Source organism: Arctopsyche grandis, chromosome 8 (genome assembly GCF_051622035.1).
Source record: "Arctopsyche grandis isolate Sample6627 chromosome 8, ASM5162203v2, whole genome shotgun sequence".
NCBI classification, from domain to species: domain Eukaryota; kingdom Metazoa; phylum Arthropoda; class Insecta; order Trichoptera; family Hydropsychidae; genus Arctopsyche; species Arctopsyche grandis.
In genome coordinates this window covers 31417235-31435097 of record NC_135362.1, presented here as the reverse complement: position 1 = coordinate 31435097, position 17863 = coordinate 31417235, and the positions used below count along the sequence as shown (strand labels likewise).

General features: G+C 32.9%; 1 protein-coding gene across 1 annotated transcript in view; it reads left to right on the top strand.

Moving 5' to 3' along the window:
• The window catches only part of LOC143916085 (G-protein coupled receptor Mth2-like), an 81914-nt gene that overhangs the window by 8592 nt on the left and 55459 nt on the right, over window positions 1-17863 (top strand). The window contains exon 4 of the mRNA XM_077436983.1: window positions 2957-3035. Within this exon, the coding sequence (XP_077293109.1) occupies window positions 2957-3035 (79 nt within the window). The remainder of the gene's footprint in view (window positions 1-2956; window positions 3036-17863) is intronic.

The window sequence follows — 17863 nt, the reverse complement described above, 5'->3', positions numbered from 1 at the left end:
ATCAATTAACGACGTGCGAAACGTTATTCATTTTTCCATATTTATGTATGTTTTTCAGTGGAGTGTGGCGCTTTTATTAGCTGATATATTGTATTCCCCAAGCGCACAATATATAGTACAAAATAAATAAAAAAAAGTAAAGGGCAAATTTTCCTCTGGGAGCGCGACGGTAAAGCGAAAAACTTTTCATTCAATGCTCGCAAGTAAAAGTAAACTATCATTTAACTTGGTATGCTTAGTCACAAAACTTATCTGTAGGTATCATCATATGTATATATGTACGAGTATAATATCGCTATTCTGTCTGTCTGTCTGTCTGATATAATAGTCGTTTCGATTCGACATATGTACATATGTACATACGTCACAGCTAAACCACTGCCGAAACGTATACGAATACAATAAGGGCCGGGCCGCACCGTGCAACTTTGTCGGCCGACTAGTCGCGTGACACGAAAAAATGTATGGAAATGTGTACGACAAACAAGTTGACGGGTGTGGCATGTCCCATCTACCTGCATGCATTGTTCTGGTCGCGCTCAATCAAGTTGTTCGCGAGTTGAGCGGTGCGGCCCGGCCCTAAGAAAAGAAAAAACTTCTATATATATACTATTTCCTACCAATGTTTCATCTTGGCAGAACATTTACCGCTATCTATTGAAAATTTATTTTTCTATTGGTGTTTTATATTGTTTACATGTAGGTAGGTAGGTAGTTTTTACAGTTTTTTTCATATTAAACAATTAAATATAAATATTAAATTAAATATATTTAAAATATCATTGAAAAAAATTCGACCGCGTGCGGATCGAATCGACACATTTTTTTCAATTTTATTTATCATTTAATAACTTAATGTGCTAACATCCATGCGATGATATGTATAATATATCATACGGTACAACACTAGTCATCATATATAATATATGTATACTATCGCTATTCTGTGTGCCTGTGTGGGTGTATCTGTGTATCTGCGATAACGTTCGTCACACTATAATAGTCTTTTCGATTCGACATACACATGTACGTCACAGCTAAACCACTGCCAACAGAATGTACGAATATGAAGACGAAAGAAAAAACAATTTCAATATAAATAAACGATTCTTATTTTATCATTACTGTGTCCTATCAGATTTTTCTTATACAATACTTCGTTTAGCATTTATTCAAGCATTACAATTTTTCATGTTGACAAAAAAAGTTTATAACTTTTTTTTAGTTGAGAACATCTGTCTCGATATCGGATTTAAGTGCGTAATATTTAATTAACCTTTATTAATTGTATATGTATACATATGTATATTGGAAAAAAATTTATTGTGTTCTATTTACATATTTCGAAAACCTTATAGTCGTTTTATAATAATACTTGTAATTGGAATAATTCTTGTGTAAAAAATAATGTTTTTGTTCGTACGAATAATTTCGCGAGCGATTTGTCGCGTGAGCGATATGTCGTGCGCGTTATGTCGTTGAGTGTTAGGTCCGTGAGCGATTTGTCGCGGAACCGTTAAATTGACAGAAAGCTCCCTACAACTTATAACAACGAATAACTATACTATGTTACCACTGTATAAAACTTCAAGACCAAGACCAAAAGAAAATATGAGTTATATGAGAAAGTGGCGGAAGTCCAATTTTCAGTTACTATTTCTAAATACATACTACTTCTGTATGTCTTAATTAATAAATTGTTATCACTTCCCTTAATTCGATATTTTATTTATTTATTTTTTATTTTTTTATTTAATTTACACAAAGAACGCCTAACAGGTAAACCCAATGCGCCTTCCTGGTCAAAGACAATTATATAAACATATATGTACACCATTCATATATACACAAATACTTCCACATATACACAAATACACATTCATACATACATAAATATAAAAATACACATATATACATATACATACATACACACCTACACATATATATATATATATATATATATATATATATATATATATATATATATATATATATATATATTCACATATACATACATAGAGTTCAATTGACTCATATTAAATAGTTCTGACATAAAAATTAATTCATTAGGAACAAAATTCAAACTCCTAGGATTAAAATCACCCAAGATCATGACTTTCCTGCCAGCCAAAACATTAAAATTATTTTGCAAATTTGAAAAAAATGAATTTATAATTCGGAGGAGATTCATTCTGAGGAAAATACAGTACACATATTAAAATAGAAAAATTCTTTAAGCGAAGTTCAACCCAAATATGTCCAGAATCTCGGAAAAGCAGAATCAACGTATAGTATTACAGGCCACCAGTATTTTTCAATATTGTAAAATGCAAAACATTATAATTTAAGTAAAAATTTTCCCGAAATGAACACATGTATTTATGTATAATCTTGTTTTGTACTAACAAACACACATCTTCCAAATGCCATCACCTTGAATGATTACTGTTTCCTACCGTAGTTTTTTTTCGATAAATTATAGCTGCATTATATATTCATTTTATAAACGTAAAATTGACTATCCATTACTCACCCTTTAGGTGACAGAACGTTTTTTAATGTGAGTAAGAAGGGTATGCCACCCTTTAAACTGTAAATAAGAACGTATACGAGTGTACTATTGTACACACGTGCACGAAAAGCATTACGTAAACGAAATGTATACGAACGAAATAAACTTTGAGGCTTTAAGAGATGAAGCACAGATGGTATAATTCTTACCGAGTACATGTTTCATCGCTGTATCTCTTATGTGGGATTCAAATTTCAGAATAATTGCACGTGAGCGATATGCTAAAAGGTTATCACACACGTACATATGTATATAACATACGCAATCAGCCAATGTTTTTATGTGTTATATATTTGTTGTTCAGTGTGCCGAAAGGAATTTATATTGTATTGTTGTAATCTGTTGTGTCGGAACTAATGCATTACTTTTTCGTTTTTGTTGTAGCTTTCATCATTTATCTGTCGTTCATGGTGAGTTTTTTCTGGTTGAACGTCATGTGCTTTGACATATGGTGGACATTTAGGTGAGCGATTACGTTAATGTTTCTTTATCTATTACCTTGTGAATTGTCTTTTGTAAAATATATGTGTATGTGTAGAATGAGCTGAAGATGTTGTACGACACGTTTCGACCGTCAATGGAAATTTCGAAATATTCGTCACTTTCTTTAGTACTTACATATACATATCACTTAAAATATTCGTCATATATACATATGTATATAGGTATATATTCACTTCAAATATTTTGAAATATTCGTCACTTTCTTTATAACCCATGTCTTTACACAACTAAAAAGGTTGAATGTTATATCAACAACATAATAACACTGAGCAACAAAAAAAAAAATACCAGAGCGGAGACTAGCCAAGTATTTTAAAGCAATGAAATATAACAATTAATAGGAAAAATATCTGACTATTGATTCCAATACTCACTTTGAGCGTAACAATCCTAAATTTTGAGTTAAAGACCGCAAAAGCCAAAAAACTGTAAAAATCGCGGATTTTTTTAAACGCTCATATCTGGTAAACGATCACCCACCAACAAAAATCAATATCATATTCGAATTCAGTGGGTCAAACTTAGTAAAGATTGGTTAGTCTCCGCTCTGGTAACTCAAAAACGTGATTTTTTGTTGCTCAGTGTAATTAACGGGAACTAATTATTTGGTTAAAATGATTAGTTAAAAATTAAGATTAATGATCAGTAATTTATTAAGTGATCAGTTAAATAATCAGTACATATTCATTTTTCGATCAGTAATTAATTATATAAGTGATCAGATAAATCATATAACTGATAATTAAAATAAAATAAATTATAATTTTTGACAGTTGGATGATAGCGCGCCGCCCTGCTACTGTCCATTCCCACTCTCCTCATGGTCCACATACCGTAATATACATACATCCAAACACATCGTAATATATTTTTAGCATATCTTAGCAGCCAACACTTATTTATTTAAGGTTAGGTTAAGTTGGTGTTGGCCCAATTCATTTAAGATTAGGTTAGGAGAGGGGGTCAAAATTTGTTTATGAACGATGTTCAAGTTGTTAAAGCCGGGTCAAACACATATCCGAGAAAAAGTCAGTCCAAGGGAAAAAACAAAAATCAGGAAGCCAATAGCGTGAGCAAGTGAAAGAAAGCCAGTTGAAAGTCCAGGAGAAAAGCGAGAAATCAAAACACCAGTGAATGTTAGATTTTATCACCGCTTGGTTCGGCGTAAACAAAGAAACGCTCCGAAAACGATCCGATGTGGCAGCATTGGCTCTACTTCATCTGTCAGAATGCGTAAAACTGATCGTTTCATTTAATAACTGACCATTTATTTTAAAATCTTATCATTTCGTTTTATATACAGATAATTTTGGTTTAATTACTGCTCATATTATTTAAATACTTATCATTCTATTTAATAACTGATCGCATAGCAACTGATCATTTATTATATTCACTGATCAATTATTTTTAACTACCAAATGTTTTTTTTTACTGATCGGTTAAATGGAGGGCATAATTGACAATTTAAATGAGATTTACTTTATGTACGTGATTGGTATATTTTTTGATGACGCATTTAATTGTATAATATTACATTAAAAGTTGATGCAAATGGCGTATTGTGGATTAGGTTGTCTGGAGTTTATTTTCAGTGTTAAATGTGGCAATAAAATTATAAGTTGATAAATTCACAGGCAACACAAACCAACCAAATCGTAATAAATGCGACCAAACGGCTGTTTCAATTATGTATGCTCGAAACTTTCAAATGGTCCGAACTTTAAGCAAACAAATATGATTGGTTAAAAATAAAAATAAAATAAATTTATTTATTGTTACGAATTTACTTTAATGACATTATTTACCTGAGATTTATTTTTAATTATTTTTGGTTCAATCTATGTACATATGTAAGTTAAAGTTTTTAGGAAAAGTAACCACATTCAGTTATCTAATCCACGAATTTTTTTTTATCATTTACCGGTATATACCGGTATACCGGTAGAAGGAAAAATCATTTACCCATTAGCGGTTTATGAAATTTGACGGTATTTTGCAATCCCTAGTACATTATATGTATTTTCTTAAAGAAACAGGCAATAAATTTGCGTGCATGTGGATCTTATCTTTATGTTTTTGTCCAATTTTCCAAATTTCAGTCCAATTTTCAATTTCAAAAACACTTCCTGTTTGACCTTATTCACTGTTTGTTATCACTTTTTTCAATTCGTTATGTCCAGAATCTAGGAAAAGTAGAATTAACGTATTACAGTCCATTAGTATTTTTTAAATATTGTTAAACGGAAAACATTATATTTAATGTTTTGCGAGATATTTCTCGAAATGTAGAAAAATGGACTTAAGCCATTTTCAAATATAACTTTTCATATATTAACTGACCTCAATTGGAATTTTGAACACTTGCTCCCAAGCATTTTCCCATTTGGCGGACCACATTCGAAATAAAATATTCAGATCTTCTGGATCATTTTCTCTATGCTACCATATATGTATGTACATACATGGATATTCATGTATCGTATGATTTATATGTGAAATGAACGTAGGTTGAGGTAAAATATACCTTCGTATTTACCGTCACCTGTGCTACCACTTCGGAATCGAAATCAACAAACGTAAAAAGAGCTTATCTCTTTTTAAATCTACTCCAATTTATCTCTTAACCTTTTTTTTTTGCGGTGCCTCTCGGAAAAATAATCCCAAATGAAATCTCTTTTGTGTAGCCGCAAGTTTTGCGTCGAAGATTTTCCGTTGAATAAATTATTGCTTTTAAACAACACCTATTTCTCTTGGCCCAGCTTTGCGAGACATTTCTGGAGCTCAGTGCTATGTCGGCTAAATTGGTGTTTACGCGATTGTTCCCCGGCGAGAAATTCGCTTTTAATCCCGCAATTAATCCGACATGCTCGTTCGCGGATTTAACAATTAAAAATATTAAAAAGTTGTAATTAACCGATTCGGTTTAAAAGTGGCGAGTGCGAAATACGCTCTATCGCGAAACACATTTTTCAGTCACGCATTAGTAGTCTGTTTTTTTGCACTTTGGAACAAATTGAGGGCGCAAATTTTCAGTCGTAAAATAAATTGGGGTTTCGCTCGAGGTCATTTTGAATATTTCCTTTCATAAATTCGCACGCACATATTAAATTAAAGTTAAATCGACCTTAAATCCGATGGTTGAATTTAAATATTTTAATGATAAGTCCGTTCTGTGTATGTACATATGTATATGTTACCAGTCGCTTAGTTGAGTAACATTATATAATATTTTAGAACTCAATCCTACTCACAACATACATACTATATGGGTTTGAATTCCAGTTCTGCTTTTGGTATATTTCAATCGTCGGATTTACTTGCTGCCAATTATCTTGCTAGAATTCAAATGAGTTAAAACCGATCAACATATACATACGTACATACATACATGTGTATGTAGCTAGTCGTTTAGTCGAGTAATACTTAGTTGAGCTTAGTCTTTTGCGAGTATTTTAGAATAAAAAAGTCAATACAAATCAATCGATATATACTCTAGCTTGCTTCTCACAAGCGAATTGAAAAGCAAGCGAGAAGATAAAGGGTTGGAGAATGGCCTAGCATATGTCAAGACAAATCCGAGTCGACGAAAGGAAACTTCAGCGAATGTCTTGATGTGGTTGTGAAAGGTGAGTTGAGAATCAAAAGTAATACCCAAATCGACCATAGATTCCATACGTTTCAAAAATAACGGATCCACTGGAACTCATATATGTACTTATGTATATATTTACATATGTATATAAGACTATATAAGACTAAGTTTGAGCATAGAAAAATTATATGATTACCTTTTTTAATCGAAAGTTTTAGTCGAATGTTTGAATTGGTCGTGTCCTGTGCTATTATTATAGCTGTTTATCATTTCGAAAATAATTTATAATGGCAGTTAGATGGTCAGAAGTTGTGATAAAGATAATCGTCTCCGAGTGGGTGAACTATGATTGTTATTATACAATAGTATGACGAATGAACTACATACATACATACATATGTACGTTGGTATGACTCGTACAATGTGACTATGTACACAATCTCTGACTAAATCACTGAATGTGTGCATCTTAACACTAAAAGAGGGAATGTTATATGTCAATAAAGTTACAGTTTGGAATAATCTTCCCAACAATGTAGTAAATTCTGAAAACCTTAATATTTCTAAAAACAAGCTAGAATTCTTTCTTAAGCTTGAAGATTTTTGTAATTCTTCTTTTCCAATATCTTTTCTATATTTTTGCCTTCTTTTAGTTATTATGTTCCCGTCTCAGATATTTTTATTCTGTTTTATATTTTGGTATTTTCTCTTATTTCGTTTTTTTTTTTCATGTTTAATTTTTTTTCTTTCATCTTATTATTGTTATGATTATTTTTGTTTTTATTTTATTATTTATATTAAGTTAAACCCCATGGGTCTATCGGCTTTACCGCTTTCCTCGTGTATTATTAATTAAATAAGCAATATTTCATTTTTGTATACCAAATATTGTGAGCAGTCTCTCGTTCTAACATTTGGTGACCACAACCGAAAAGTAATCTGAGTATATTCATAACTTAAAAGACGTTTTGATGAAATTTGTGGGCTTTTTTTTTATCTAAAAACATTATATGAACTATTAACCATGCGCATTTGAGCATTAGATAAAATAAGGGAACTCAGCTTAAATAAATAGTCATCTCTAAATTCACATGCTAAAACTTCATAATCTATTGACATACATATGGCTTTGGCATTGCTAAAAGCAAATATTGCTGTTGACACACAAACACGGGTTTGAAAAATTAAAGATGTTGAAGAAGATGTATGGAAGGAAGTTTTTATAAAATATAAAAAAAAAATCATTATTTCAACAAGAATATTTGTTAATTAGCATTTGATTTTTTTCTATAAATATTTGAACTACCAATATTAGGATGGATATTTTTTAAGTAATGAAAAAATCGGAGGGGTCGTAAAAATTAAACACCACCCCCTGGTTCTTTTTTATTTAGCACTACACCACTGGACATATGTACATATATGTATATGTACTACATAGTTTCTGGAATTGTTTGCTCAGTGAAGTATGACTTAGTTTGACACTATCTATTGCCTAATATGAAACACGACCGAAATTTCAGTCTCGGGAGTAATGTTTGACGTTCATGCATACATTGAGGTTTCCAAATTGTTAATTGGACGTATGATTGATTAATTAATCTTACATAGAGTTGCGTAGGCTATAGATATTAATCGACGTTCAATGTCTTCAGAGTATTTTAAAATTGGCGTGAAAGCTTTTTTTCTTTTCATCATTTTTTTCAATCTGATTAGTGAAGTGCCATAATGGAATTTTTCCAATAATGGTCCGATAAGAACGATCGCTTGTCGAAGTCACACCTATAAGTATGATTTTAGAGTGGAGTAAAACTGCATGTTGACACGTACATTTAGTTGTAGTTTTAGATATACTTCGTATAGTATTTTCAAGATAAGATAGGAATATTATGTATACTTGGATTTGAGGCTAAACGTTGTTAGATGTTTCTAAATATATATTTTTTTATGCTTTGTTTTCGCGTTGTCTTTGTTGTCTTCTGGGATGATGTTTGTTTTTATTGATCGTTATTCTACTTTACGGTCACTTCGTTAATGGGAAAAAGTGGGTTTTTAGGAGTCAACTTTAGGAGATGGTGACGAACTTGTTGAGTTAACGACCTCTCCGAACGTCTCTGGAGACAGTGATAATTCTCTTATTCTTTTGTCTTTTCGCAATTTTTATTTTTCGTCCATTCCAAAGCACCCTTCTGTATGTAAATGTGCATGGAAATTTATTTTCAAACGTATTGTAAATGTACACATTTACAATACGGTTGCTTTCACAATTTATACTTCAAATTGACGTTTTGGAATTCACGTTCTGTTTAATGTCGTCTTATCTATCTATTGAGCACTAATGCTTTAGTTATCTCTCTCGTGTTACTGACAGTGACTAAGCTGAAGTAAATCACATTTCATTTCTTATGGTTTATGTCTGAAAATCATTCAAATAATAAATAATATAATTCTACCTTTTCATAACAATGTTTTCCTTAGTAACTTTAACAAATTGAAAGACTTGATAGTGCCTAATTTAAGTGTATCATTTAATGACGAATTATTCCTGATGAATATTTGCACTTATCTAAAAAGGAAACCGCAATAACACAATATCCTACCGCAATAGCTGTATACAAGGAATGATTTAAGACATCGTGCTTTTAAAAGGAACTCTTTTATTTTATTGTAATGTTGAAAAAGAAAATGTTTTACAATAAAATGGTAATTTTTACACGTCCTCTTCGATTGTGAAAAATTAGAGTTTTCCACTTAAAAGTTATTTCGGGCTGAAACTTTTCCTCAGATGAAATCGTGTCAAATCGAAAACATTCAAGCATTTGATAGTGTGTACTTATATATAGTATATATGTATGTACATACTGTCTAGAATGTAGATGTAGTTTCGGTTAGTTTATATTGTGTATTCTGTAAATTGTTGGCTTGTGGCTTTCCTTGGATTTACGATTTATTACGGTACTTGTGAGTATTTCAGTATTGTTAGTGGGATTTTATGTTTCGACCATAAAAATCTAAGTCAAGTATGTTAAATTTTCACTTCATACATTTCTTTAACGGATCGTTTGTACGTATATTTTGATTTATTTTCGTCTTTCACTATCTACTACATATTACCACAAGCCAGACACGGATGACGAAACGGCATTAAAAGATAAAAGTCAATTTTTATGTTTCAATATCTATTACATTAAAACTTTACACTCGTAATTTACTTTCAAGTAAATGTTTTGATCTGTTTTTTCATGCTCGTATTGAAAAACCGAGCTGTGGAGCTACACGGTCGTGAAAAACCTAATGACTCCTATCTAAGAATTTAAAATACATACAAGTGATTTAGATATTTCTTTTTATTATTATTCATATTTTATTTCCATGTAAAAGCTTATCTAAAGACATAGCTATTCTTTGCCTTTCTTACGTAAGCCTGAATTATTTAGTATTACCAAGCAGCGTTTCCAAACCGAAGGTGGGTTTTCCCTTAGGGGTACGCGAAAAAATAATTATTATTGTGGAAAAACATTGCGGTTATTATTTCTGACCTTCCCACGTACCGATTATTCGTTATTTTCGTTTATTTTACCAAACGTTGTATGGGTCGGTTATGTATTTATTTTTATTGAATAGTAGTGTTGTGCCCGTTGGTTTCAACAGGTGGCTTCGGAATGGAATTGATACACGAATTAAAACAAAGTTATATATAAATATACTGTAAGGTAATTTATAGGCGTGCGCACTTATTATTACTAAAAATTTGAGTGCGCGCCTTACACGCTCGCCGATCTAACCCGTTCACCCGTTCGAAATGATGAATGAATGTGTGTGTGTGTGTGTGTCTTCGAGGATGTGTGTATATGTGTACACCCCCGCGCAGCACATCTGACGCTGACGTCACCCGTTTCAATAAAGGGGCTCAATATCAGGAGCACATGTCAGACGCTTCACACACCCCATCTTCCCCGCGTCTCCTCGACACAACTGTTCGTTACGCCACATCCCTATGCATGACGTATGTATACTTCTGGTATTCTAAAATTTGTTTTTTTGAAATCTCCATACTTTTCGACGCATCTGCCACATACATACATACCCACATACAAACATACGTCGTATCTGTTTTTTATATATGCATATAAAAATGGTAAACAAAATGAAAATGGATGAAATACTGGATTACTTTACCATTTCACATGAAGATTGATTTAAAATGAATATTAACAGTGTTTTATTTATTACCTTATAAACTTATTGAAATAGTTAGGCGGTATAAATATATAATACTAGTGTTTTTACCCGGCTTCACTCGGTATTTGTAATAAAAACAGCTTAAACATGGCAAAAAAATCTAATAGTAAACATTCGTTTGTTTTGTCATTAAATTTATTTGAATCGAAAAAATATAATATTTAACGATGTCGATATCGTCGTCATATGTTTTCGATGTTCCCAACAAACCTTATATACTTACATATTTAGAAAGTATCTTTCGAAATTATATATTATACGAGAACTTTATATGACTGATTCGCTAAAATTGACAGCAAGTGACTTCAGATTTGTCTATTTTATTTTATTTTACATAGATATATACCAGGAGGGCTTAACAGGAAGACCCCAATGCGCCTTCCTGGATAATTAATTAAAAAAAAGGAAGAATTTTTATTACATAAATCACTGTACATATTTCGAGAAGCTGAAGAACACGAAACTAACAATTAATTAAATTAATTAAATAATTAATCCATTGATACATCTATGGATTTCAGACTTGTACATAGATTTTTACAAATTGTACATACATAATACAGAAGATTTGTGACAACAGGTAGGAAGATTTTTCTTGTCAATTTTAAGGAACCGTTTCAACAATGATCAGATAAAATTGGCAAACTCTGATAAGAAACGATCGACTTAGACTCACAAACATCCAAGTCTAACCAGGAGTATAGCGGGATCTAACCCAATAATCACTTGGTGCTAAACATTCACGCTACCACTGAGCCATACTGCTGTCTAATGACTGATTATATGACTGACGATGTATAGCAAAATTTTTTTTTTTTTTTGAGCTCTACATATAAGTCAATTTTTAGGGGAGGGGGTGAATTTGGAAGGTATTGTTGCGTAGGGGTGGGTGGAGGATCCAAGTAAAAGGCCAACAGTCGTATCACAGCATTTATTGATGATTAAGGAGAACACGCATTGCCAGTGCTCCGTCCAGAATGATCTGATATCGCCTTATAAGGGGTAGATCTCTCAGGACGTCTAATCTGTTTACCTACTGTATAGTCACGTATTCGGATATGTATTCCCACGGTATGAGAAGTGCAATCATTGTTTATCTTTCATGCACTTAGCTTGTCGCTAATCCTTAAAACCACTTACCCCGGTCACACGGTCTCTCAGGACGCTACCCGGTCTAATCCGATCGCAATTACTCGGCGGCTCTGTTTAGTATACGTTACAGTATTTATATAAATAACAAAAAAAATAATATATGAGAAGTAAAATTTTTCTAAATGTACTGATAATTGGTGCTCGAGTCGAATGCGAATTTTTCTTCGTTTAATATATATGTATATATTTGGTTCGAAATTGCTACCGTGTTCATCTCCAGCAGATAGATATCAAAAGTTTATCGAGTATTTTCATACATATCGTTCGCCGGAGTAAATTCTACAGTTTCCGAACTCAATTTCCCAAGTCGAAGTCGACTTTTTCCTCGCCAGCTTCTAAACACCGAAGTGTGCGGTCTCACGTCCTTTCCTGGTAATTCAGGCGACTGGGAAAACTTTCTTCCACAGTGGTTCTCGAATGCTCGTATGACTTGTTTACGCACGGAACGAGAAAGCTGCCCAATTCTCGAGAATTTCCCGAGTAATCCGAGTACGGTTGTTGATGTTCGTAAATAAATGCCTTTTGTACACTCACGGTGCGCGAAAATTTCGCGAGATGTACATTTGTAATTCGATTTTCAACGACTCCCACGGCTTATTCGTGTTATGTCTTATTCATGCATACGTATATTCATTCTCTACATACATATGTACATATTATAGTATATAATTTAAATCTACATATATATAATAATATTAATAATAATAATAATAGCTTTTATTCCAGACGATGAGGAGAATAGTGCAATCCCCAACGCCCATATAAATAATATATAGATAATAAAAAAAGTATTGAAAAATAGTAAACAAAAAATAAATAAATAAATACATAAGTAAATATATAAATATTACTGATAGTAAATAATAATAATAATAAATAATAATAATAATAATAATAATTATAATAAATAAATAATAATAAATAATATATATATATATATATATATATATATATATATATATATATATATATATATATATATATATATATTTATATATATATGAGTTCGGTCTTTCGTGTCATGCGGGGAAGACGTGCTTCTGCGTTCTTCCCGCTATTACTCGCTTAAACCCGGCTATTACTGATAGTAAATAATAATAATAAATAATAATAATAATAATAATTATAATAAATAAATAATAATAAATAATATATATATATATATATATATATATATATATATATATATATATATATATATATATATATATTTATATATATGAGTTCGGTCTTTCGTGTCATGCGGGGAAGATGTGCTTCTGCGTTCTTCCCGCTATTACTCGCTTAAACCCGGCTATTGCACGAAATTTAATCTAAAAACTTAACCATCTAATCACTTATTTTACTAATTGCATCCTAGTATAATTTAAGTGTAAAAATAAACAGCAAATCGGTCGTAAAAAGCGGTTTTATATCAGTTATTTCGAAAAATTTTGTGCTAATTTTTGTGTCAAATCTGAGCAAAAGCATATACGAACGAGATACATCTCCTTACCTGAATACAAAAAAAGGGTCCTTCGTCAGTCAAGTCGGTCCCACAGAAGCAATAAATCTTCCACATAATTGCTTCCAGCCAAAAATCTTTAACGAACTTTACTTAATAGAATAATAGCAAACAGAAACGGTGTTTCCCAACTGTCTATCAGTTCTTTTTCATATTTAAATTATATTAAAGTAATTCGTGTAATTTTATATTCTTTACTAAAGTTATTATTAAAATATTAAATTGCAAACCGCACTCACATATATAAATCCGTTGTCTCCAAAGAGGCGTCTCACGATAAAGATCTGTAAAAAAGTAGTATAACAATTGCTAATCTATTATTATCATAACTAACTACTTTCACTTACAAAGTAACCCTGTTAAATGGCATGTAATAACTCATAAGTGATCCAAGTGATACCTAGGATGACTATCTGTCAAAGCTGACCACAGAGAAGAGTCTATGGCGGTAAGAACTCACTCCTTGAATGAAATCTCTCTCAAGTACCGCCTTTTTCTCAACACATCTTGGATAAATGCGAGAAAAATAATATCCAAACCTCCAACAAGGTAAGAGTGACGATGGATGATAGCTTAGCTAATAGAAACCTGTATTTAGCCACGTACAATGTAAGAACGTTATCGAGTGAAGGAAGTGTGCTTGCATTAGAGAATGAATTAGAAAATATCAAATGGGATATAGTAGGACTTAGTGAAGTAAGACGAAAACAGCAAAACCAAATAATCCTAAAAAGTGGTAACTGTCTCTACTGGAGAGGGCTACCAAATGGTAGAATAGGAGGAGTAGGGTTTCTTATCAATAAGAGAATAGAAAGAAATATTATAGAAATAAGCGACATATCGGAACGTATATGCTATATAGTATTAAGAATCTCGAGCAGGTACACTTGTCAAATCTTCCAAGTGTACGCTCCCACATCTAGCCACCCAGACGTGGAAATAGAAGACTTCTACGAAAAAATACAGGACGCATACGATAATAGCCGTCACCACTTTAAAATAATCATGGGCGACTTTAACGCAAAAATAGGACAAAAGGCAAATACAGAAAGAGCAGTAGGCAATTTTGGTACCGGCCAAAGAAACGACAGAGGCGATCGCCTCATAGAATTCGCAGAACACAACAGGCTCTTTATCACTAATTCATTTTTCAGGAAAAACACCAACAATAAGTGGACTTGGGAGAGTCCTAAAGGAGACAGAAACGAGATCGATTTCATCCTAACAAATGCCCTGCACTCCGTTAAAGACGTTAGTGTTTTAAGTAAAGTAGATATAGGTAGCGATCACAGATTAGTCCGTGCCAAGATGGCCATTAATATAAATTGCGAACGTAGGAAATTAATAAAAGGATGCAGTAACTCTCCAGATTTCGCTCAACTAAGGTCTAGGAAAAAGGAATTCGAACTCGAACTTGGAAATCGATACGGGAAATTAAACCCAGAAGCAGACATCGAGGAATTGAACACTGTAATTAGTTCGGTTCTAACCTCAACAGGTAAGAAATTAGGTGGATTCAGGAAACAGATTAAATTAAGCAAAATTTCAGCGGAAACAAAAAACCTAATTAAGCATAAAAGGAATTTAGATAGGGATAATAATAAGCAAGAATACAATCTAGTAAATAAGGAAATTAAAAAGAGAATAGTCAGGGATGTCAGGGATTTTAACAGCAAGCTAATAGAAAATACCATTAAGAATAACCGTAGCCTGAAAAAGTGCAAACAAGATCTTTTCTTAGGCAAAAACCAAATGATCGCAATCAGATCAGAGAGCGGAGTAATAATTAGGAATAGAGAAGAAATCATAGACAGAGTTTACACGTTCTATGCAAAACTATACGAGAACGACAACGGCCAATTCCTCGCTCTGGAATCGACACACGGCCAAAGGGTTCCTGCAGTATTGCCTAGCGAAGTAGAGGCCGCGCTAAAAACTGCAAAGAACGGTAAAACCCCAGGGGAAGATAATATTCCCATTGACTTACTAAAATGTGGCGGCCCCCCCCTAATTAATATCTTAGCTAGGCTTTTCAGCAAATGCATCCAGAACCAAGCTATACCAGAAGGATGGAATAACGCAACTATCATTTTAATACACAAAAAAGGCGACAAAAGCGATATCAAGAACTACCGACCCATTAGTCTACTTTCAGCGGTCTACAAGCTCTTCACGAAGGTTATTACAGAAAGGCTGAAGAATATCCTCGACGAGAACCAACCTATAGAGCAGGCAGGGTTTAGGGCAAATTTCAGCACAATGGACCACCTCCAAGTAGTTGGCGAACTAATCGAGCGCGCCAACGAATATCAACGGCCATTGTGCCTAGGTTTCGTCGATTATGAGAAAGCCTTCGATACAGTTAGTCATAATGCAGTACTTAACGCTCTAAAAACACAGGGAGTGCCGGAACCCTATGTGGGACTGTTAGCTGCAATATATAAGAATGCCACAGCTTCGGTTAAAATTTTTTCAGGTACAGATAGATTTAGCATAGGAAAAGGAGTAAGACAAGGAGATACAATCTCGCCCAAGTTATTCAATGCGGTGCTTGAGGGAGTTTTCAGGAAATTGGATTGGGATACAGCCGGAGTAAGCATCAATGGTCGCTTTTTGAGTCACCTTCGGTTCGCAGACGATATAGTTTTAGTAGCTCGTGATTCAGCTGACCTACTTATCAGACTAACACAGCTGGACAGGGAAAGTAGAAAAGTAGGATTAAAAATTAACGTAGATAAGACTAAACTAATGTTCAATAGTTATTGCATGCCTGATAGCATCCCCTTAGATGATAAACCAGTAGAAGTAGTAAATAATTATTTATATTTAGGTCAAATAATTGACATGTCTGGTAGTAAAAATGAAGAGATAAAGAGACGTATGAAATTAAGGTGGAGTGCATTTGGACGGATGAATGCTGTTTTTAAATCAAAAATGCCACTCTGCCTGAAGAAAAGGATCTTTGATCAATGCGTTTTGCCAGTGATGACGTATGGATGTGAAACTTGGACACTGAACGCCAAGATGCAAAATAAAATCCAATGCACTCAAAGAAGTATGGAACGCTGTATGCTTGGCATAACGAGGAAAGACAGGAAGCGGAACACGTGGGTGAGAAATATGACAAGGGTAGTGGACATAGTGGATAGAGTGAAGAGATTGAAATGGCAATGGGCGGGTCACGTAGCTAGGAGGATGGACGAAAGGTGGACAAAAGAAGTGCTTGAATGGTACCCGAGAGAAGGCAAAAGAGTAAAAGGAAGACCGCAAGGAAGATGGGTGAACGAAATTAGGAAAATGTGCGGAATGAGATGGATGAGTGTTGCGCAAAACAGAGACGAGTGGAAGCGTGTTGGAGAGGCCTTCATCCAGCAGTGGATGGCGAATGGCTGTAAATGATGATGATGATGATGATGATTTATATATATATATTTTTGGTTTAGGAGCCTATACGAGACAGAGAGACAAACAGACATTCATTTATATATATATATATATATATATATATATATATATATATATATATATATATATATATATATATACATATATATATATATATATATATATATATATATATATAAATGAATGTCAGTTTGTCTGTCTGTCTCGTATAGGCTCCTAAACCACTTAATCGATTACGATGGAACTTTCAGGATTTGTTGTATACATGTCCGGGAAGTTTACTGTAAAGAAAATCGACCAAAAACGGGAACAGAAACGGGAAAAACGGGAATGAGTGGCATTGCAACGCAATAATTTCAAATGTTTTCGCGTTGCGACCTGCGATGTTAGGGTAAAATAAACAAACAATTGAATAATTTCAAATGTTTTCGCTGCCTGCATTTTTCAGACAAATGGGAACGGGAACGGGAATTGCAACACATGCCGGGTTCAGCTACTAATGTATAAATACATCGTGCTAATGATTTGTGTACAGTATATTTTCAATATTGATATTTATAAATATTTTATGTTGATATTAATGGTTTATTATTTTAATGAGATTCTGTGTACATCGTCTGTTGCCATTAGTCATTTCATTCGACCCGATTAGAACGATGGACACGTTTAAATTGCATTTATAATGAGCGGTTGAATAATGCGATATCGTAAATGAACTGTGACACATTATTAGTAATGTAATTGTTTATAATAATATGAAAAGTTTGCTTATATCACAAACGTAGAGGAAACGAATTGGTTTTTATTGAAAAAAAGATAATTTTTCCATAGGAAAACCTGTTTGATTAAATTCAATGTAGGTTTGGAATTCATATTTATTTATTTATTT